The sequence below is a fragment of the Hyperoodon ampullatus genome (assembly GCF_949752795.1).
Source record: "Hyperoodon ampullatus genome assembly, chromosome: 13".
NCBI lineage: Eukaryota > Metazoa > Chordata > Mammalia > Artiodactyla > Ziphiidae > Hyperoodon > Hyperoodon ampullatus.
The window spans coordinates 65,535,042-65,559,118 of NC_136926.1; the positions used below are offsets into that span (position 1 = coordinate 65,535,042).

Sequence of the window (24,077 nt, forward strand, 5' to 3'; positions counted from 1 at the left end):
CTACTAATTTATTAAGGTTAATTAAATGGTGATATTCTACTTATATCATTCCCTTTACAGTTATCAGCTATAACATTTCTCTAAAAAGGAACTTTCTCATAACTATTGTTTTGTTACCATCCTATATGAAAGGCAGGATAAATTCCTTGTTCCTTTTAGTGGAAATCTGGTTGCTAGTGATGTTCAACGCTGTGCTACTGGGCTGGTCACTGTTTCTGTGAGTTCAAAGGACAGAAGTAGAATGACTAGACATAGCTACAGATATTCAAAAAACAAAAACCAGAGCCCATACAGAGTCTTCCTATTCAAACTAAGATCAAAGAGTTTTTATTCAATCTCTTCTATTTTATATCTGCATATACTGCTCCCACGCCAAGAATCCAGGTTCCCAAGGCAATGGGGAAAACAAAATTAGAATATTGTACAATTACTCATTTGCTTTATCTTACATTAAAAGCCCATGTCATGAAATAACAATACCAAGGTTGCTACACAAATGTGATTAGTAAAAACAGTTTAATTTTTTTTTTCAGTTGTGTCTTAAGGTACAGCTTCCTAGGGATAAAGAATCACTTGGATGTTTGGTTATACCATCTACTGGATATATATTTAGGTTTATTTATTTCAATTTATTTAAATTTTAGAGACTGTTCTTTTAAACTGTTTTATAATCATGTTATATGTATAATCACTAATATTCAATCCAACTCTACAGAAGGAACTTTTTCTTAGGAACTATTTATGTCGTTCTTAAGTTAAATCTAAAATCAAGAATTACTCAAAATCCAGCTTTATCCTTCTCAGTCACTTCCATCCTATTCTTTTACTCTCCTTATAGGTAACAATTTTAAAAAAAGTTTTTTTATAGTTTGTCCTTCCATTGTTTTTGTTTTCAAACAAAAATAGATACAAATGGATATCACCAACCTATTCTGAGGATGATTATGTGGCAACTTATAGAACTTCATATAGAAATACTTTTCATTCATTTTTATAGATGGATAGTACTCTACTGTGTGAATGTACCAAAATTCATTCAACCAGTTCTTATCAATGGAGTTTTAGACTGAAGATCAATTTTGGTTTGGTTTCAATGCTCTCACATATAATTTTATGTTTCATATATATATATATATATATATATATATATATATAGGTTTTTTATATAACTAGCCTTTCCATATGTGGTATATTTTACTTGATTTCTTTTTATATTTTATTTTTTGGTATTCAGGAAATTCGTATTTTTCTTCTAATGGTTACCCCTATGTGAATAACTATATAATTCCTGTCTTCTTATTTTTTGGTAATTTTCTATTGGTTTGCTGCTGTAAACAATATCAAATCAGCTAATTACCTCTTCTTCTTTCTCCCACTTCTCTCCCAGCATCTGACCTGAAATAATATCCTTTAACTCCCAGTTAACCATCAGGCAATCAGCAGTTTATTCTACTTTTTACATGTTCTCACCATTTCCCTTCTCCATATTTTAATAGTTGTGATGTATCTGCATTGCCAGAGACACAGCCTTTACATACTATACCACACTCTCTCCTTCATGAATATTGTTTCATGCTAGTTCTACAAGTAAAAATATGGATAATGCTTATCACCAGTCTTTGTGTTTGTATCTCTCCAGTCATTGTGGTTGTCTAAAGTTCTTTCCCTAGTACAGGGGTTGGCAAACTACGAACCATGGGCCAAATGAGATCTGTGGTCTGTCCCAATATGGCCTTTGAGCTAAGAATGGTTTTTGTATTTTTAAAGGGTTGTAAACAAAACAAAACACCCCACACAAAGATATGTGACAAAGATAGCAATGTAGCCTACAAAGTCTAAAATATTTACTGCCTGGCTCTTATAGAAAACCTTTGCTGACCACTACTCTAGTAGAGCCCTCAGGAAGGGAACAATATTCTCAGAGTTCCTAGATTTCATAAGATTGTGTTTCTTATACTTGCAAGTCAGTTTGGTGGGATATAAAATCCTTGGCTCACATTTGCTTTCCTTCAGTATCTTAAAAATGTTATTCCATTTTATTGTGGCATAAAACACTGCCCAAAAGCCTGCTGACAATTTTATTTTCTTCCCTTAAAAGTGACCTGGTCTTTTTGCCTGAGTACCCCTCAAATTTTTTTCTCTCTAGCTTTGTAACTGCAGTTTCACTGGAGTATGTGTTGGTATTTATTGTCCTAGGTTGATTTTCCAAGGCATGCAGTGTATGCTCTTTCAACATGTAGTTTCAAATCTTTTTCCTTCATAATTTTAGGAAAGTTTCCTTGAAGTATTTTTTTCTCTTGGGGGGATTCCTATTTTATATATGTATTTTATAAATACTATAGGATTTCTGCCTATAGTGTTTAGTGACTTTCTCTCAAATCCTTTTTCTTTCATTTCTTTTTGCTTTTAAGCTTTTCCTCCTTTTTACTTTCTATTTTTCTTAAGGCATTATATCTATTTATTTACTAAATACTTTTTTTTTGGTTTTTTTTCAGTACGCGGGCCTCTCACTGTTGTGGCCTCTCTCGTTGCAGAGCACAGGTTCCGGACGCGCAGGCCCAGCGGCCATGGCTCACGGGCCCAGCCGCTCGGCGGCATGTGGGATCCTCCTGGACCAGGGCACGAACCCGTGTCCCCTGCATCGGCAGGCGGACTCTCAATCACTGCGCCACCAGGGAAGCCCTATTTACTAAATACTTTATGGAGTCTACATGTCCCAAATAATTTTTTATTTCTAATTTTATTTAGAAATAAAATTTGTCCATTTGAGTTTTTGTAATTCTGATTTGTTGTTCTGTTACATCCTGTATCATTTTCTTAGTTTCTTTTAGTTGTTTTGAAAAGTTATTTAACAGTTCTCATCTAATTTATTTTATTTTTTTTTATTTTTGGCAGTGAACAAGCACTGATATGTTTGTTTAAAAAAAGTTTTCTTTTAGTCACGTTAATATCAAGACAGACAACTAGTTGTTAGCTCTGCAATTCTAGACAATTTAGTTACATTCTCTGAACCATTGTTACTTCAAATGATTAAAAAAAATTTTTTTAACATCTTTATTGGAGTATAATTGCTTTACAATGGTGTGTTAGTTTCTGCTTTATAACAAAGTAAATCAGCTATACATATACATATATCCCCATATCTCTTCCCTCTTGTGTCTCCCTCCCTCCCACCCTCCCTATCCCATCCCTCTAGGTGGTCACAAAGCACTGAGCTGATCTCCCTGTGCTATGCGGCTGCTTCCCACTAGCTATCGGTTTTATATTTGGTAGTGTATATATGTCCATGCCACTCTCTCACTTCGTCCCAGCTTACCCTTCCCCCTCCCCGTATCCTCAAATCCATTCTCTAGTAGGTCTGTGTCTTTATTCCCATCCTGCCCCTAGGTTCTTCATGACTGTTTTTTTTTTTTTTTAGATTCCATATATATGTGTTAGCATACGGTATTTGTCTTTCTCTTTCTGACTTCACTTTGTATGACAGACTCTAGGTCCATCCACCTCACTACAAATAACTCAATTTCGTTTCTTTTTATGGCTGAGTAATATTCCATTGTATATATGTGCCACACCTTCTTTATCCATTCATCTGTGGATGGACACTTATCTATTTTAAAAGCATGGGTATATATCATGCTTTTATTTACAAGACATATTATTCTCCTTATTCTCTTTTTTCTTCTCTCTTTGCACTGAATTTGACTGAGCTTTTTCTCTTCGCTCACTTTCTTTTTTTGGCCGTGTGGCATGTGGGATCTTAGTTCCCCAACCAGGGATCGAACCCATGCCCCCTGCATTGGAAGCCTGGAGTCTTAACACTGGACTGCCAGGGAAGTCCCTCTTTTGCTCATTTTTAATGAAGTTAGTTTTCCCGACTTTTTTCTCATGGAGGGTAGGTCAAGGTAGCACTCTCTAGTTTCAAGACCACCTTTTCTTCGTTTATGTGAAGTGTTTATAAACATGGTCATGCACTTTCTGGAATCTCCTGGCTCTCTTCTCCAACCCTACATTTATCTGAACCTTTCTTTTTTCTTTGCTTATTGTCCCTGACCTTCTCTGGGGGCTCCAATTGTAGCAGCTTCACTTCAGTGTGGGGCTTGGTCCTAGAAGAGAGCTTCAGCTATTTAGTTTAATTTTTTATTTATTTTTGGCTGCACTGGGTCTTTGTTGGTGCATGCGGGCTTTCTCTAGTTATGGCGAGCGGGGGCTACTCTTCATTGCAATGTGCAGGCTTCTCGTTGCGGAGCACGGGCTCTAGGCACACAGTCTTCAGTAGTTGTGGCTCGTGGGCTCTAGAGCGCAAGCTCAGTAGTTGTGGCACGTGGGCTTAGCTGCTCTGCGGCATGTGGGATCTTCCCGGGCCAGGGATCAAACCCGTGTCCCTTGCATTGTTGACAGGTGGATTCTTAACCACTGCACCACCGGGGAAGCCCCTCAGCTATTTAGTTTTAAGAGTCGATAGGGCCCAGATGCTGGAACCCCTTCAGATCTTACAGCAGACCCCTGACAATTGACTCTGAGTTAGGGTATGCAAAACCCCTACCAGTTTCAGGTGCTTTTCTCAAACTGGCCTGTGGACTTTCCAGTGAATCCCTTTTGGCTACTTCTCAGATCCCTTGGAAGTCTCATTCCTTCTAGTTGCTCTCACACAGATACTGCAAGGATCTTGTAGCTCTTGGTAGTTTGTACCTACCCTCTGTTATTTTGGGTTTCATGTGGCTACCCTGTCACCTAGTTTTGTTGTAAATGTTGTGTCTGTTGATGCATTCTCTTTGTTTTCATGGGGAAATTTCAAGAAAACTAAAAAACTATGAAGCTGGGTTTATGTTCCAAGAATTCTCCTCACAAAGCTTATATGCCTAACCATCATATATACTGACTCTTAATTAAAGGCCCTTCTACTTTGTAAGACTCAGAATAAAACCACTCAAAACTTTTATGATGGCTTCTCAGAGGAGCCTTTTATTTGTAACATTCTGTAAAACATAAACTGATATTTATCTCGTCTATAAATATGTACATCACTCTGTGACATCTAAAAATGGCTGTCTCAAATCCTTAAAGAAAGGGTCTGCATCATCATTCTATATTTCCTATTGAGTCTCACCATACACCCAGGCCCACTACTGTTGTGTAACTACAGGGTACACCATGCACACTGTATTCTAGGATATGTTTCGGAGACACGGTTCATACAGAATACAAAGAGAGTGGAATCCCCTATAATTGCTATGCATTGCAGCAATACAAATCCCTTTCTATATAATCAGAGGATGCCAATCACATTGGAAAAGGAAATCACACACAAAAAATCTACTTTAAGATACACTTTAAAGGCAAGGAAATCAAGGGTCAGAATGGCAAAATAAGTTGCCCAAGCCCACAGCAAATTAAAGGTAAACAAAACAAAACAAAACAAAACCCCAGAAATAGGTCCTCTAATTTTCAGGCTGTTGCTCTATCCAAACCTTTTCTGGATCACCCGTCGATATGCATTTGTTCAAGATGATTATAAATACGGTCCAGATAATCTCCTTCCCAGCCACTACACCCTGTCAGGGCTCATGGAGGCTCCTGTCTCAAGCCCTCTGCACTCCCTGTTCCATCTTCCTAGAACACACTGACCTCTGCCTGACTCATTGCTTCTCCTTCCTTAGGTTTTACTCAGATGTCACCTTCTCAATGAGGCATACCCTCCACTAACCACCTATTACACTGCTACCTTCCCATGGCCTGTGCTCCCAACCCCTTTATTCTGCTTTATTTTCCCATGGGAACTTCTTACATTTCATTCACTTGTTCATTCATCTGCCCATGCATACAATCATTACACATCTCTCTTCATTAGAATGTAGGCTTCAAGAGGGCAGAGATTTTTATCTCCACTGATGTCATGAAGGGCAGAGAAAAGTGCCTGAGAAGACAGCAGTTGCTCACTACTTGCTGGATGAAAGAATAGGGAATTTCAAGTACCATATGGAGTTCTTTTTAATGCATGTACTACTCTTTTGTAACTGATATTACTGTTAACCTGAATGATATTAGTAATTATATGAGAATTCACAATGGGTATGGGGAATTTAGGACTTGGAATCGGTTAATGAGCTAAAGCACTACTAATAATGAAACAAAAGTTAATAATGAAACGAAAGTTACTCTAATTGGAATTCACTGACCAGTATGATACATAAGAGATAACTTCATAAGAGAGTTAATACTGATTATTAAAGGCTCAGTACTTTTTAGGCTTAGAATATGACCCTAAAAAGGATAAGACATTAATTCATTCACTAAGTTGATCAATTAACATTGTACGTTCAAGAAAAAAAGATTAAAAAAAGATATGTTTCAGAGTAACACAATATTCTCCTTATGACCTCAGTCAAAATACAAATTTGAGATCATAGAATATACCAGGTGAGAGATAAGACTCAAATGCATAAAAATAATTAACCATGCCTGCCCTATTTATAATCAAACATGTTAAGTAACTTTATTTTTTGTGGTACCAAGTACACTTAAGAACTGAAACTTAGTTCTTATATGTCAACTATCAAAAACAAATACTATGTTGTGTTAACAAATTAAGAAAACCAATACACTCCAATCATGGAATAGCCTCTAACAACTGTCAAAGCACAAATTAACTTGTCTTCTGTTTCCCAAAGCATACTGCTTCTCAGGACTGAGATTCCAAATTCACATCTCAGAAACTCAAGTAATTTATAAATAAGTTAAGAAACAATTTAGGCTTAACTTTATCTGGTGTTAATTGAGTCTTCCAATAAAACCTGAAGCCTAGATAAACTCTGCTGCTTTCATGTTCATTTTTGCATTTATAAGGTAATCCCCAAATACTCTTGTAAGATTTCTTAAGAATTTTTCAGAAAGCCATGAAATTTCCAGGAAAATAGGCAAAGCTGAATTCTCAAATACAATTTTTGTTTTCAGAAATTAAATCCACCATGGAAAGAGTTGAATTTCCACTCATACAATGAGTAAGATCACTAGGTTTTGGGGGTCTTATTTGGAGAAACTATAATAAAGTGCCATTTATAAAATATTTGCAGATTTGACTATAATTAACTGTAATAATAAGATACCAGCTCAAAAAAATTCTTTTCATTTAAACCTCTTTTGTAATACTGCTTTTTAATAACCCTCATAATAGGCGAATTAAAGGACCCCAACAGAAATCATTCATCCCACATAAAACAAACATTGCCTTTTCTTCTTAGCTTTGTTTTACAAGCTACATTATTTCCAGATGACGCTTGAGGGGACTATGGTTTCAAGAATTAGATGCTTAAATAGACAGCTGCTTTCTATTTGCCATGTAAATCAAGGATATATCAAAGAAAATTCCAAATAGTAGACTTCTTTTCTTCCTATTAGGAACTATGAACTCAGGCAGAAAGGGAGAAAGAGAGAGAAAAACAATCAAAATTCGAGCAAACAGAAAATTAAAATGATTCTTTTAACATCTTTATTGGAGTATAATTGCTTTATAATGGTGTTAGTTTCTGCTTTACAACAAAGCGAATCAGCTATACATATACATATATCCCCACACCTCCTCCCTCTTGCGTCTCCCTCCCACCCTCCCTATCCCACCCCTCTATGTGGACACAAAGCACCCAGCTGATCTCCCTGTGCTATGCGGCTGATTCCCACTAGCTATCTATTTTACACTTCATAGTGTATAGGATGTGTTTGCACTGAAATCTGGCAATGATTAATTAACCTTCTAAGAGAAGTTTAAATAATACAGAAAACCCATGCATATTAAATTCAGTAGCAATGTGTGATAAATTTGTAAAAACCAGTGATCACAGTTTCTTTTTTCCCCCTTCCCATTGTAGTGAAAATATTCTTACCTGCTGCTCTACAGAGCTAATATAAAAACAGCTTTTCCTAAGATTCTTCAAACTTTCTTTGTTATTTAAGAAATCACTATGATTTCTTAAATTAGCACACATTGCTACTGAATTTAATATGCATGGGTTTTCTGTATTCTTTAAAGTTCTCTTAGAAGGTTAATTAATCATTGCCAGATTTCAATGCAAACACATCCTATTTCCTTTTAAAAGGAACATAAAAGTTATTTAAGTATTTTTAATGATAATTTTTTAAAATCCTTAAAAAGAATATTCTACCATATTCCATAAGAAGGGACAGGACACATTTCCTCTCTAGGAATAAAGAAAGGGCAACATTCTTTACCTCAATTCAGGTGTGCTTTTTAAGAGTGAAGAAATTTTTCTTTTTTAAACAAGAGGGGATCCCTCCAACTAAAACTGTCCTTAGAAGCATTCTCAGAACATTTCCAGAACTCCTAGTTCAGAAATGCATCCAAAGCCAAGTTATAACACAACCAAGAAAATCAGTCTGATTATGTTAAAGTCAGGCCTGGTTTTTAATTAGGAAGAAAAGTGGCAGGGATAGGGTGTGGAGCTTGCTCACTTGTTAGAGGCCTCATTTATTTGATTTTTAAAATCAATTGTTCTAAAGAAGAAACCTCCTGGGACCTAATCAGTGTGGGGCTTGGAATCTGTTAATACTTAAGTTCAAAGCAGTTGTTTCTAGGGATGTTCGTAAGATTTGCAACCTTATTCACAAGACCAGGCTCTGTTTTTTACATTGGTTTTGACATTAGGAAAGTAACTATCAATATAAAGATCTTGATTCAAATTTCATGATCCTCCTTGGAGAAATGGTTGATTTTAGGGTTGGAGCAGGGGAAATACAAGATGAGTTGGAGCATCTTGAAGGTGGCAAAAAAAAAAAAAAAAAAAAAAAAAAAAAAGGGTTGACGCATATTCAAAGGGCAGAGGATACAACCTGAAAGAGCTCCCAGTGCCTAAAGTTGGAACAACCTGAGTAACAAAATAACAACAGTTCTGGATGATAAGAAGAAAATTCGTATCCAGGAGTCCACAGTGATAGAAATAAACAACTGCATAGATAAATACATGAGGGAGAGGTGACAACTCTTCCTTGCAGAAGAATTCTAATAATAAATTTAGAGGGAATGAGACAAACAGAAAATCACTAATAAATCAGTAAAATAATGCTGAAGCCAGATCAATCAGTGGATGCTAAAATTTGTGGGAAAATGTATAGGAAGAAACAGGATATCAGCATCATCTCAAAGTATCTCCCCCATATACTGTTCCAATATAGTGGAAATAACTACTATATAAAACATACAGGAATTTCAAAGGGAAAATCAGCAAGTTTATGGTGAAGAATCTGGACAGACATCATCCCAGTGAAGTGATCAATACCAGTAATACACACCAACACCATGTATTCTCTGAAATGATGTACTGAGAAGGGCATACCACTTCTGTAGTATCCTTCCCAATAGTGCATAACATCAACCTAATTATGAGAAAATGCCAGACAAACCCAAATTGAGGGACATCCTACAAAATAACTGATTAGTACTCTTCCAAGGTGTCAAGGTCATGAAATCCAAGGGAAGACTAAGGAGACGTGACAACAAAATGCAATGTGGGATCATCCTGGATTGGATACTAGAAAAGAGTAAGGGCATTAGTGTCAAAACTAGTAAAATTCAAATGAGATTTGTGTTTTAGTTAACAGTATTGTAACCAAGGTTAAGAGTTTTGAAAAATGTTCTATGGTTATGTAAGATATTTACAAAAGGGAAAGCTGGTGAAGGATATATGGAAATTCTTGAAAACTCTAAGTCTAAAATTACCTGATAATAATAAAGAAGAGAAGGAAGGACTGAGGGAGGGAATAAAAAAAGGGAAGGAAGAGAGGAAGGGAGGGAAGGAGGGGAAAATAAGTCATATACTTGACAAAAATGTAAAGATCTATACCTATAAAGAAGAGTATAAGGCAAAAAGTGTAAGTTCTATTTTCCCTTCCCTTCAGTCTGACTTCCTACAGGTAACCACTATTTAATAGTTTCTTATGAATTATTCCAGAAAAATTAAATGCATATTTTCAAACATACATGTACATATAACCTACATACTATAAAGTGTTGTTTTCTGTTTGTTTCTACTGATTTAAGTGTTATGGATATCTTTTCAGATAAACCTATATGGACTGAATTTGTTAAAAAAAATGTCTGCAGAATACTGCATTGGATAGATTTAAACTTTAATCGGTCCCCTATTGATAGATTTTGCTTGTTTCCATTATTTTGCTCTTAAGCCAGACAGAAAAATACACATATCTTTTCGTAACTGCATATCTAATTGACTTTAGCAGTTTCTAGAGTCAAGACACTACTCAAGAATCATTTTCCCTAATTGAAAATATTAACTTTCTCAAAGTATAAAATTTATTTTTCTAACATTCATCCTCATGCCATAATGCAGCCAAGCTGGTATCTATATGCCATTACGTTCAACAAATAGTTCTTTTTTTCTTTTTCCTAGTGCTCCAAGTACTACTTTTTTTTTTAATGGCTTCACTGAGACAACATTCATACACCACACATACTGTGTCAATTTAAAATGTACAATTCAATGGTTTTCTGTACATTCAGAATTGTGCAACCATCACCACAATCTAATTTTCAAACACTTTTATCATCCCCGAAAGAGACTATGTACCGTCAGCAATCACTCACCATCCTACATCACATCGTGGATTTTTTTCCAATAAATATACAGTTGGACCTCCATATTGTCAGGTTTTACTTCTGTGGATTTAACCAAACTTGAATGGAAATTTCTATCTGTGGTTGGGTGAATCCTCAGATTCAGAATCTGAAGACATGGAGGGCCGATTGTACTATACCACTTTATATAAGGGACATGAGCATCCTTGGATTTTGGTATATGAGGGGGCTCCTAGAATCAATCCCCCTCAGATACCAAGGGACAACTGTATAGTACGTTTTTTCCTATACATGCATACTTATGATAAAGTTTAATTCATGAATTATGTACAGTAAGAAAATATCCAAATTGCTAGCACCACTACTCTTACGCTTTGGGATCATTAAGTAAAATAAGGGTTACTTGAACACAAGCACTGCAATACTGCAACAGTCATCTGATAACCCAGATGGCTACTATGTGACTAATGGTCGGGATATGCTGGACAAAGGGATGATTCATGTCCCAGGCAGGACAGAACTGGATGTCGAGAGATTTCATCACACTACTTAGAATGGTGTGAAATTTCAAACTATGAATTGTTTATTTCTGGAATTCTCCATTTAATATATTTGGACTGCTGTTGACCGTAGGTAAATGAAATCTCAGAAAGCAAAATCGTGGCTAAGGGGGGAGTTGACTTTACTTGCTTTTAGCAAGTTGATGATAAACTCTTAGTTACTGTTTATACTTCTGCTGATTTTTCTGATTTGGCTCCTTACCCTTTGGCCAGGGTCTTTTTGGCTTGTGCCTTTGTATTTACGTTTGGAATGAGATGGGAAAGTTGGTCCTATGAAAAGGTTCAAAAATTCTTTGATGATCATGGGGCAATAAATTTTGGTTCCTTATGATTCCACCTAGAATAAAAGTTAGACTCCTCTCATCTCAAGTAGTTGCTAAGATAATTGTTAGACATTAGGGAAACAATGCTTACATGACATGTGACAACAGTCATAATTAAAAGCCACAGTTATATTTAAAAAGCAACTATAACTCACTTATTATTTTTGCTTCATTGTCTATATTCAGGTTCTGTTTTATATGACCAAAGTTGTTTTAGAGGTTTATTATTATTATTATTATTATTTTTTGCAGTATGTGGGCCTCTCACTGTTGTGGCCTCTCTCGTTGCGGAGCACAGGCTCTGGACGTGCAGGCTCAGCGGCCATGGCTCACGGGCCCAGCCGCTCCACAGCATGTGGGATCCTCCCGGACCGGGGCACGAACCCGTGTCCCCCGCATCGGCGGGCGGACTCTCAACCACTGCGCCACCAGGGAAGCCCTAGAGGTTTATTCTTATTAAAAAAAAAAAAAAAAGTGTTGGGACTTCCCTGGTGGCGCAGTGGTTAAGAATCTACCTGCCAATGCAGCGGACACGGGTTCAAGCCCTGGTCCAGGAAGATCCCACATGCTGCGGAGCAACTAAGCCCATGCACCACAGCTACTGAGCCCGCAAGCCACAACTACTGAAACCCACGTGCCTAAAACCCGTGCTCCACAACAAGAGAAGCCACTGCAATGAGAAGCCCGCACACCACAACGAAGAGTAGCCCCCGCTCACCACAACTAAAGAAAGCCCGCAAGCAGCAACGAAGACCCAACACAGCCAAAGGTAAATAAAAATAAATAAATCTATAAAAAAAAGCGTTGAAAGATTCTTCTTTAACAATTCTCTCATGTCTCTTTAGTCACTGATTTAAACTTTATGAAACCCTGATATAAAGACACCAAAACTCAGCCAAGTCAACTGAACTTCACTAGCTTTCCTAGACAACTTTATCACTCTCTGACCAGCTATCACTCTCTGTAGTGAGCATTCTCTCTCCCCAGGGAGAACTTGAGTATAATTTTTTGTTTTATTTTCCCTTAAGCAGTCAGGGGATTTTCTCATTCTCTAGAAGCTGGTTGAAGGCTTCAGGTTTCCCCTGAGATGTTCAGACAAACATGGCTGTACTAAAGTACTAATACTAATGTTTTTGTAACTTGCTATTTGCTTTCTATGTTGTTACTCAATTGACTGGTGAACTATACAGTATAATGAGAATAAACATTTTCTTAATAAACTCAAAAATCTCTAGGTAGACTGAAAGTACTCTATGTACTACAGTGAGAAGAAAAACATATCCTTATTTTTACACAGTTATTCAAACTCTGCTACTATAGTTCTCTCAATCCTGCTGTAGAAAGTATACATCCGGGAATCCAATGCTGCATTAAGACCCTTTTGTTTTCCTGTTCCATCTTTTACAAACAAGTTTTCTAAAGCATTAGTCAAGGACACAGAATTTTATGTGGTTGTTGGCAGAGACACTTAACAAGTAAAATTTCTGGGGAAGAAAAAGGGAACATACTGTATTTGCCCAGTTAATGACCAAATTAAAAGAGAATCATAATGAGAATATGGTTTCAAATGTTCACTCACTTCTACGTAGTATTTTGAGCAATGGGAACGACCAATAAAACATGAGTTATCACCAAAGAAGAACATAGTGTAGTACTTACTTTTAAGGCTGCTATTGTTTTCTTTAATCACCTTTCAGCTCAGTGGCAGGAGGAGTGATTCACAGTTTTCAACACTACTACTGAATCCGTGTTACCCACCCTCTGCACTTAGCTCCGAGGAAAGGCAACAAAATTCAAGTTCATAAACCCATTTGGAAAACTGCTGTGATTTGCAAAGTCTCATACCCACAAATGTTATAATAAAGACTGTCAACAGCAGATTCCAAATGGAATTTTCCTTGTATTTCTAGGAAGCGGATGCCTCAAGAAATTCAGTTTTACTCAGTGAAAACTTCATGCAAGAGGAAAACAGTCAATGACCTGTAAAGTTCAACAGAATTCATATGTCCATTACGAGTTCAACTTGTCCTTTCACTGCATAATCACCTCCATGATTGGCAAATACTGTTAAATATGACCTGTTTTCTTGAAGAAATATCAATTTTCTGGCCTCTGATTAAAGGTGAATACTGCTAGGGCAACCTCAGTACTACATACATTCAACACATTTTTGTGGAATTAACAGGAATACTATATAAATCAAATAATATGTGTATAAAAATGACAAAACACTTACAGATGAACAAAATTCAAGTTCTTAATAAACATAATCCCCATTGCCACTCTGGCCCCAACTGAGGTTTCCAAGGAGCAATTAGAAAGAATTACTTTTCTTAGAACAAGTCATGACAAGGTTAGAATTAAGTCAACTATAATGCCCATTTTTTCAAGAAATTGAGAATATTCAACTAGCAGGAAAATCTTAAAAGATACTAATTTTTTTGGTAGGAGAGAAGTACTTTGGAATTTTAAACTTCATAATGGGAAGACAGATCATAACATCTCTCTCACACCCACACTAAATAAATAAATAAAAGAGATGAAAAATAGCACCAGTCAGGTTGTGGCTGCACACAGCTATCTCTGTTTATCAGCGTCTGATATCTGGACTGGGTGCTGTTCCCACAGTCTCATATCAGCACAACCATTTAGAAATGAAACAAATGAGAGCCAGGAAACAAGCAAAACAACTCTCTGGCTGTCTGGTACACATCACCACCTCAAACTTAGAATATAAGAATTCTCTCCTAAAGTTTCTAAGTATCAACTCATTAAGTTGTCCCCAGACAAACAAACAGGGAGGTCCTTATTAGAACTGGATGAACTACCTCTGTGGTTCGTGACATGAAAGTTTTTAGCATCCTCATCTAAGGTATGTTCCAAAACACAAGAGGTGTCACGGACAGTGGCACAGCCCTAAAGGAACTCAGAACGAGTTCCCCCTTCTATTATATAATGCTCATCCCTGTGCTGTGTTCTGTTCCATCATCATCCCCTGAGGTCAGGTGGTAATAAGCTCTTCATCTTTAAAGAGGAGGGAACAAATGCAACATGTTACTGCTGTTCTCTGCTGACCACGACTGACGAATTGAGCAGCATACTGACCCAAGCAGAGACAATTAGATTCTCTCCCCCAGAATCTGAGAATTAGGACTGTGATCAGTCAGCAAAAGGCATGACACTCCCAAGGACATGTTAAGGGTTGGGAGGGAAAGGGGGTGGGGGAGGGGTCGGGGTTGCTATTTCAGTTAGCAAATAGGGAAAACGGGCCTACGGAAAGCAGCGGCAGAATAAAACTGAAGCAAAAAGAAGCAGATAGGGCCTCCCTGGTGGCGCAGTGGTTGAGAGTCCGCCTGCCGATGCAGGGGATACGGGTTCGTGCCCCGGTCTGGGAGGATCCCATATGCCGCGGAGCGGCTGGGCCCGTGAGCCATGGCTGCTGAGCCTGTGCATCCGGAGCCTGTGCTCCGCAACGGGAGAGGCCACAACAGTGAGAGGCCCGCGTACCACAAAAAAAAAAAAAAAAAAAAAAAAAAAAAAAGAAGCAGATAACAGAAACTAAATGCCGCAGAAAGAGAGGCTTTTTTTCTTTTTTTTTTTTTTTTTCCTAATTTTAAGAATTATCATTCCTTATGTATGTATGTATGTATGTATGTATGTATGGCTGTGCTGGGTCTTCATTGCTACGCACGGGCTTTCTCTAGTTGCGGCGAGTGGGGGCTACTGTTCCTTGTGGGGCACAGGCTACTCATTGCAGTGGCTTCTCTTGTTACAGAGCACAGAGCACAGAGCACAGGCTCTAGGAGCATGTAGCGCGTGGGCTTAGTTGCTCCATTGCATGTGGGATCTTCCCGGACCAGGGCTCGAACCCGTGTCCCCTGCATTGGCAGGCGGATTCTTGACCACTGGACTACCAGGGAAGTCCCAAGATAGGCTATTTTGAATGAATCCAATGGCTTTTCCATTTCAGGTTCTCATTCTCTGAAATCCAGGTGTACATCTTCCCCTTGAGTTCCGTGAGAAACCTTTGCACACTTCTTATAAAATCCCTCTTTTTGTTTCTCTGTAATTAGTTTGAGTGGTTTTCTTGACTAATAAGATTTCTAATTATTAACAATCATTGATTTAGGGTTGACTTTCTTCAACTACTTGTTAATAATCATCAAAAATTTTTTCCCTTGATTTGAGATGTCAATCCTTTATTTACCTATCATAGGTTCCTCAGGGAACAAGATCACAGCCAGATCTTGGGAAGAGAGGGGTATTGTTATTTTTAAATTTAGCAATGAAAGGAAAATTTTTGTATTGACAAAGTAAGGTAACTACTTACGTAATCTGGTAGAGGAACATCATTGGAACTCAGCGAACCTCTCAAGGACTGTGTGGCTTGTTCCAGAACTTTGTTGTGTTTTTTAGACAGCAAGGAAAACAAGCTGAAAAAAAAAACAAAACCCCAATTATATTAAAAGAACTAAGTGTCTCCTTTTCTAGGTTTTATATTGACATTCCACAGAATGTCGATTATTCTACAAGGTTCTTTTTTTGTGCCTGTGTTAACAGCAGGATTAACAATACTATTGATATAACAAATAATAAAGTGAAAAGAATGTTTAAATTATAAGGGTTCTAATATAAAAGTTTGCCAGTTTCAAATTATATTTCAAACAGAGGAGAAATTTTCAGAAGATTACTATCATGGAGAGGACAGTGGACAGATATTAAGAAAACCTGAGACTGATTCACTTTGTTATAAAGCAGAGACTAATAATATAAAAAAAAAGAAAACCTGAGATATGGACTGACTTTATGAGTAACTCGTAGTGCAATCTGTTACAAGTTACTTGAGCTTGCTGTATCCCAATTTTCTCATCTTGTTTTTGTATCTTACTGCATGGGTTTATTTGTTTCATTTTATTTTTTTTAAACATCTTTATTGGAGTATCTCATCTTTCAAATAAGTGCACTGGATTATTTCTCTAGCATAATACAGAGTCTATGATTCTATATTATAGCTTTATAGTCTTATTCTCAAAAAGAATGGCTTTAAACATATGTATTATAAGAGTTTCACTTCTGGCCAGGATGGATTAACTGGTACTGAATAACTCCCCTGTGTAAACAACTAAGAAAAACTGAACAAAATATATAAAATAAGTGTTTTCAGACGTTGAACGTCTGAAATGTTCAAAACCTGCCCCAGTGTCTTCTTGAGCATTTGGCTAAATGCAAAGAAAAGACCCCACAAGGTGTGGCAATAAACCACCATCCAGGAGCCACAAACTGAACAGAGATTTTGGAGATCACAAAAGGCTGGAGGTATGCTGAAGTTCCAACCAGCCAGAGTGGATAAAACTCACTGAACATGAACACTCAGTTGAATTCTCAGAAAGGCCAGGCTTTAGGAGTAGGGCTATATCCCAACAGACCTAAATGAGCAATTTTCAAAGTATAAAACAAATTTACATTAATTGTAAATGGATTAAACACTCTCGTTAAATGACAGAGATTGTCAGACTGGATAAAAAAGCAAAACCCAGGAACATGCTATTTATAAGAGGCACGCTTGTAAATTTAGAGATACAGATAAGTGAACAGTAAAATGATACAAGAGAGATATTGTATAAACACTAATCATAAGAAAGCTGGAGTGGCTATATTAATATTAGATAGAGTAGGCTTAAGGATAAGAATATTATTACCTGAGATAAAGAGAAAAATTTTACAGTGATGAAATGGCAAGTTTATCAAGAAGCTATAACAATCCTAAATGTGTATGTACCTAATAATAGAGCTTCAAATACACATAATTATATGATCCTAATGTTAAAGCTACTATATCTAGTGAATAAAGGATTCTTCCTTGGGCTAGATGACAAGTTAAAAATAAAGACAATTCTGATTCCATGTACTTTTCCATATAAGTATGACCTGTAGTATCTTCTTTAATGCCCAAAACATTACTCTAGTATTTCTTAGTGGTATCTTTCTAAACAGAATATTGATTTGAATATCAATTTATGAAAATCTCTACTTATTTCAAATGGTTTAAATGGGATAATTACTGAAAACAAGACTACTAAGTATTCTTTCTAGATTAAGTTTTAACTTTAAAATGTTAAAAAAATGAGTGAAAAAAAATTCCTTAACACTTATTGGTAATGCTGGATGTGTACAAAGCAAATGTAACAAAGCCAAGAATATTCTCTAAATCTATACTCAAATACAGCAGGAAAATAAGTTAAATAATTACTAAGTGAATAAGTGTGAAATCATATGATACTCATCAAGCATATGTTGATAAGAGAGACTTCTTTGAAATGGAATCATTCAGCAAAGTTTCATGAAGGGGTTAGACTTTATGAAGAAGGAAAAAGATCTGTGCAAGAGAAGAGAGAAGGCATTTCCAAACAGAAGGCAAAACACAGAGGCAAAACAGGGGACAGTGAGAAGAGTGAAGTGGAAGTGATGTAAAGAAGTAGGGAAAAAGACTCAATCTGTAAGGGTATGTACATTCTTTTCAATCATTTTACTTTTCTGGGTCTTCTCTATTTGAGATTTAGTTTTGCTTGTTTTTTCTTTTTTAAGGTTAAAAGTAAACATCACACTTTTTCCTCACATCCATACCCATGACCCACTGGTAACAAATGTTAGCAGTTTACTGTCTATGATTCCAACAATATTATATGCATCAAGGCATGTATATGAATGAATACTGTACATATACATCCATGTTTTTTTCCCACAAAATAGGTACTGCTCTGTACCTTGCACTTTTTCCACTTAACAATATAATCCTTGATTCGTTCAATAAACATATATTGAGTGCCAGTTAACTGATATCCAAGCATAGGGATATACCTTAATTTACCTAGTCCATTAGAAATGAATCATTGCAATGTTTCCAGTTTTTTGTATTATAAGTAGCACTGCAATGAACACCCTTGTACATAACTTTTAGTATACCTGAGGCGAGACTGACTATAGATAAAGTAAAACTGCTGAGTAAAAGAATAACTGAACACAGTACTAAACTGCAATGGGGGTATATATTCTTAAATATACAAATTATTTTGCAGGCAATGAAAATTAAAAGATAAAAATATGTTGGGATAGTGCATAAAGCATATTCACATGGAAATGCATAAAAGAGGGCAATTAGTAAGATTCTTTTAATTGGTTGTAGTGTATTTTCTGAAATAAATGGAGTTTCAGAAGTTTTTTGAGACTGAATGGACTTTGGTGGTTGATTTTAGTATAGGGCATGGCAAGACTCAGAGGCATCAATTGGATGCCCAAACAAAAAGCAAAAGCAATAAATATACCTGGAAGGAGTGAGCTTTTTGGTGTTAGTAAGAGGAAAGGGGGCAAGTGAAGTACAGCAGTGCCCTTTAAGTTTACAAAATACCAGAACTCAGGAGCTGTTTTATGGGTTCAATAAACCTGGGATTTTCTCTGTCAGTGTTCTAAGAGTGTACCCTTCAGAGAAGGACAACAGAGGTTAATCTATCGTAACTTTTATCATCACTTTCAGAAATTTATGGAACGAGTCCTAGGAATCAAAGCAAAAAGGATTTGATATTGTTTGCTTTGGAGAAGAAAGGCTAGTTTGTTTATTTTAAAAGAGAATACTAACAATCCTTTTTCCTTGTTGGTAGAAGACAAAACAAGGAAGGGAGCTGCAATTCAAACATAAGCTCTTTCAGTTGGACATAACAGAAAATTTGACTGTTATGGGCATAAAATGTTGACATGGTCCACCTCAAGAAGCTGTGGCTACTGCTCCCAGCTGTTTTTAAGAAAGTTGGTGTAAGAACAGATGATTGGAGGTCACTCCCAGTTTTCTATCATGAATTAAAAACAGAATTCACACTTACTCAGGCTGTTATTTTTCTACAATCTAATATGCTTTTTTCCTCAGGTCTGCTAGCCAGAGCTCTCAAAGTTTCTTTTTTTTTAATTTTTAAAAAACATTCTAATTTTGTCTCCTGTTTAGCATTTGTAGGGCAAAATGACCTAAATTTATATGAGACATGACTTTCAGATTGCTGAGAAATGTAACTTTTGCTTAAAGCTTTTGCATTCAAAGTACCAGCCCCAGCTAAATGCTAGAGTGAGTGACACACATGATGTTTGTATGGAAGGGGTAATTCTGATTCTGGAAATAAGTGAAACTGATTCCAAGTGTACTGATCTTCACTCAGGATATAGCTGCCAGAATACTTTTTTATTTAAATTAGAAAAAGACTAGATTTTCCTTTTTGTACAAGAATGTTCATTGTAAATTGGTTTAACAGTGAAAATCTAAAAACAACAAAAACTCTCGGGAATGGAATGGGTAAATAAACTGTGGAAGAGTCATACAATGGCATACTATGTAGCAATTTAAGGTTATCTAAACCTACGTGTAACAATAGGGATAATCCTCAAAAACAATGTTGTTCTACAAGCAAGGACCCTGGTAGAGAATGTGAATGAGGTACTATTTATATAGTGGTTTTAACATGCAAAACATTACATATCTTCTACAGATAAAACATTTGAAGTAATAAACCATATATGGAAATGATAAACACTACATTTAGGATAGTCATTATTCTCTGAGAAAGAAGAGAAGGAAACAGGATCAGGGAGGAAGAAATAAGAGGTTCAGCTCTCTCTCAAATGTTCTTTCAGTAATACTGGATATATACATAGGTGACTGCTATATTACTGTTTTTTTGGTGTATGCCTGAAATATTACACATTTTAAAAACTGGAATAAAAAGAACATTATATCCTGAAGAAAACAGAGCCCCCGCCAAAAGCCAGCGTTTCACAAAAGAAAGCAGCATATAAATATGCATGATGAGTCCAACCTGGAATGTGCTCAGAAAACCACTGGCTGCTGCAAAGGGCTGTCCTTTAGGGCACCCAGCTGGTGGCAGATGAGGACAGTTTAAAGACAGAGTGTGAAGGGCCTCTTGTGGCCCATCAAAAGTCCTGGACCTTTCTGTATGGAGTAAGAAGCTAATGTTACAGTCTTACAAAATGAGTTAAAGAGACATGATTCCTTGCCCCCAAGGAAATCAAGTCTAATGGAATAAGGGGAGAAAAATGTCTACAATAGTGAAATTAGAGAACTCCATGGGTCTGAAGAGAGTGTCATGGGAGTACAGCTGAAGGTTAGGTACGTTTCACAGAGGAAATCTACCTTGATGGTGGCCTTGAAGGTTAGGGGGTTTGCTTGTTGGGAAAAGTAAAGGGGGAGGGAGAGCCATTCTGAAAGGGGGAAAAGTGTATAGAAAGGCACAGAGAGACTTCAGGGAAGTACCAATAGCTTATAAGGCCAGAAAAGTCAAGTCCACTGGGGCGGAGGGTTCGAGATGGCGAGAGATGAAGCTAGCAAGATCAGCCTGGGCCTGTTAAAGAGGACCATGCTAAGAGGTCTGCACTAAGTCACTGAGACAGACAGTAACTCAAACATTTACCAAGAACCTACTACATGCCAGAGAATGAGAGAGTTGTCTGCCTGGGATATAGCAACAAGCAAAAGCCACACGATCTTTGTTCTGCGCTCCTGGAGGGTGCAGTCAGGTCAAGGAGGCTATGCCTACACAGAAGTTCTACTGTCACTGTGGTGATGGAGAGAAGCATGGCTTGCACTGGGGACAAAGATGAAGGCTGCCTGACTGTACCTGAAGTAAGGACAGGAACTCATTTCCGGAGGTGATGCCGAGCTGAATCTTAAGGAACAATCCGGAGTTAGCCAAGCAACTCAGGCAACGGTAAAGGTAATGTGGGCAGAGAAAAGAGCATGAGGGTAGGCAGAGAAATCTGAGCAGTGGGTGCAGTAAACATCACAGCACGCACACTCATAAAGTGTTAAGTATCTGGAGCACCACGGTATGGTCAGGGCAGTAGCGGGAACAGTTCATAAAGTGCCTCTTGTGTCTTACTTAGACCCTGGACTTCATCCTGAAAGCCAGAGGTGTTTTCTGACAGCAGGACTATAATGATAAGTAAGAGAGACAGAAGCAAAGCTACTATGTTCAGTGTCCAGGTGGGAGGTGGGGGCAGGGATGGGCAGGAGGGGTGATGGAGCAACCTTGCTCATCTCTGTCCTCTATCTTTCCCTGATGTGCTCTCATCTCGCAGTGGCCGCAGAGGCCCTGTCACAGAACCTGAAAGCCACATACCTGTGCAGAGAGGTATAAGTACATAACAATTACATGTGTTTTAGAAAGATTCCTTGGCTCCTAAAGAGGATGGGAAGGATGGACAGGGGTGGGCAAGGGAACAGGAGTGGAAACAGAAAGATACTTTGGGTAACTTTTACGCCACTAAAAGTGAGAGGTGAGGAGGGCTTGAACTGAAGCAAATATGAGCTATTTGGAAAGCAAAGGAGACAACACAGAGTGAAAAAAGGGAATCATGGGTGACTCTCAGGTTTGGGAAACTTGGGAAACTTAGTGGCTGGCTGAGAATGTGACTGAACATGCCAGGGATATAGAGAAGAAGAGCCAAAGAGTAGGGAGAAGACCCGGGAAGACAAAGAGCTGTGCCTCAAAGGAAACAAGCAGCAGCAGCTCAGTGGCAGGGTGCTTCCTGCACATCAGACACTGTTCATCAGATCACCATCTGACAGATGTGCTACTATTCTCCATGCTTTTTTTTATTTTGAAGGGATGATGAAATTGAGGCGAAGTACGGTTAAGGCTCATAGCTACTAAGTGGTGGAGTCAGGAGACAAATTCAAGAGCTCCAAGAGCTGTGCTCTTAACAATTCTGTCACGAAACGCAGAGGTGCTCGGCAATATCCAGATGGAAGTGGTTAGAAATATCCAGATTCAGGGACTTCCCTGGTGGCACAGTGGGTAAGCCTCCGTGCTCCCAATGCAGGGGGCCCGGGTTCGATCCCTGGTCAGGGAACTAGATCCTGCATGCCACAACTAAGAGTTCACATGCCAAAACTAAGGAGCCTGCATGCCACAAGTAAGGATCCCATGTGCCGCAACTGAGGAGCCTGCTAGCCACAACTAAGACCCAGCACAACCAAATTAATTAGTTAATTTTTAAAAAGTTGCATTTGGAAGAGATCTCTTTTTTTTTTTTTGTGGTACGTGGGCCTCTCACTGCTGTGGCCTCTCCCGTTGCGGAGCACAGGCTCCGGACGTGCAGGCTCAGCGGCCATGGCTAACGGGCTTAACCGCTCCACGGCATGTGGGATCTTCCCGGACCGGGTCACGAACCCGTGTCCCCTGCATTGGCAGGCGGACTCTCAACCACTGCGCCACCAGGGAAGCCCTGGAAAAGATTTCTTAAAAAAAAAAAAAAAAGAAATATCCAGATTCAGGACATGCTAATCTGGTGCTCAGGAGAGAGGTAAGAAATTTAAGGGCTATTAGCATCAGTCGAAATCATAAAAGTACAGGTGATCTGATCACCCAAGGAAAACATGTAATATAAAACAAGAGAGATAAGGACAGAAATCTGGGAAACACCAAGACTGAAAGGGTAAACACAGTAAAGGGTACTCAAAGAGCTAGCAGTAAAGAACAAGAAGAGAAAGACATTCTTCTCTAAGTCAGGAGAATAATCGTAAGGAGGGAGCACTCACCACTGTTAAAAGGTAAAGAAGGATTGAAAAAAAGAAACAAAGTCACTGGATTTGACACAAGGAAAGAAATCAACGGTTACTGTACCCGAAACTGTTTCCAGTGGGGAGGAGGAGGCAGAAGCTGGCCCTTGGTGGCTGAGAGACAAGCAGGATGTGGGGAAACGGGCGGCGCTGGGGCGAGGAGAGTTAAGAGTAACCGCCTGACGGGGAAGGCAACGCAGACAGAGGTCAGTTACTGCGAGGTGGCGTGGGGTTCCCTCCTTGAAAACTGCAGACATCCCTCACAGCTTGCAGTCACTTCCTCTCCGTGCCCCAGTCCCTCCCTCTGACACAGTCAAACAGTAGTCACCGGAGAAATGAGGAGCACCTCAGCACCACACTACAACGAGAGCAGATGAAGAAGCTCAGCTACAGAGCTGGTCGTTCATCCAAGGTCAAAGTTCCGTAGAGTAGTGAATACAGAAGCTCTGTACAAACCCGAAAGAGCTATTTAAATGCAGAGAACCACAAAATATTATTAAGGTTATTGAAGGCAGAGCTCCAGCTAGACACCGAACCTCCTTCCGCCAAGCTTCGGGCTCTCTCCTCTGCAGACACGGACCCCTTCTACGTGCAGGAAGCCTTTCTTGCCCCCTCCACCCATCTAAGTGCTGCCTCTCTTTCAAGGCACAACTCCCTACCCTCTGTGAAAGATTTCTCTAACCTGCGCCCACCCTGCCTCTGAACCATACTAACTTCTCTACCACTCGGCTGATATTTAAATACGGTCTTACATTGCTGGTTACTTTATTTTTAATCCGCTTTATTGAGGAATGATCTCCATATTATAAAATTGGCCAATTTTAAGTAGACAATTCAATGAGTTTTGAAAAATACCAACATTCATGTGGCTCATCACCATAATCATGATAGAGACTATTCCCATTACCCCAAGAAGTTCCCCTGTGCCCCTCTGAAGTCAAGTCCCTCCTCCAATATGCCCACCCCCAGACCGC

General features: G+C 38.2%; 1 protein-coding gene across 1 annotated transcript in view; it reads right to left on the reverse strand.

Annotated features, from left to right (window-relative positions):
- The window catches only part of DYM (dymeclin), a 388,749-nt gene that overhangs the window by 111,045 nt on the left and 253,627 nt on the right, over positions 1 to 24,077 (reverse strand). Inside the window, exon 15 of the mRNA XM_079717304.1 lies at positions 15,817 to 15,919. Coding sequence (XP_079573430.1) covers positions 15,817 to 15,919 — 103 coding nt within the window. The remainder of the gene's footprint in view (positions 1 to 15,816; positions 15,920 to 24,077) is intronic.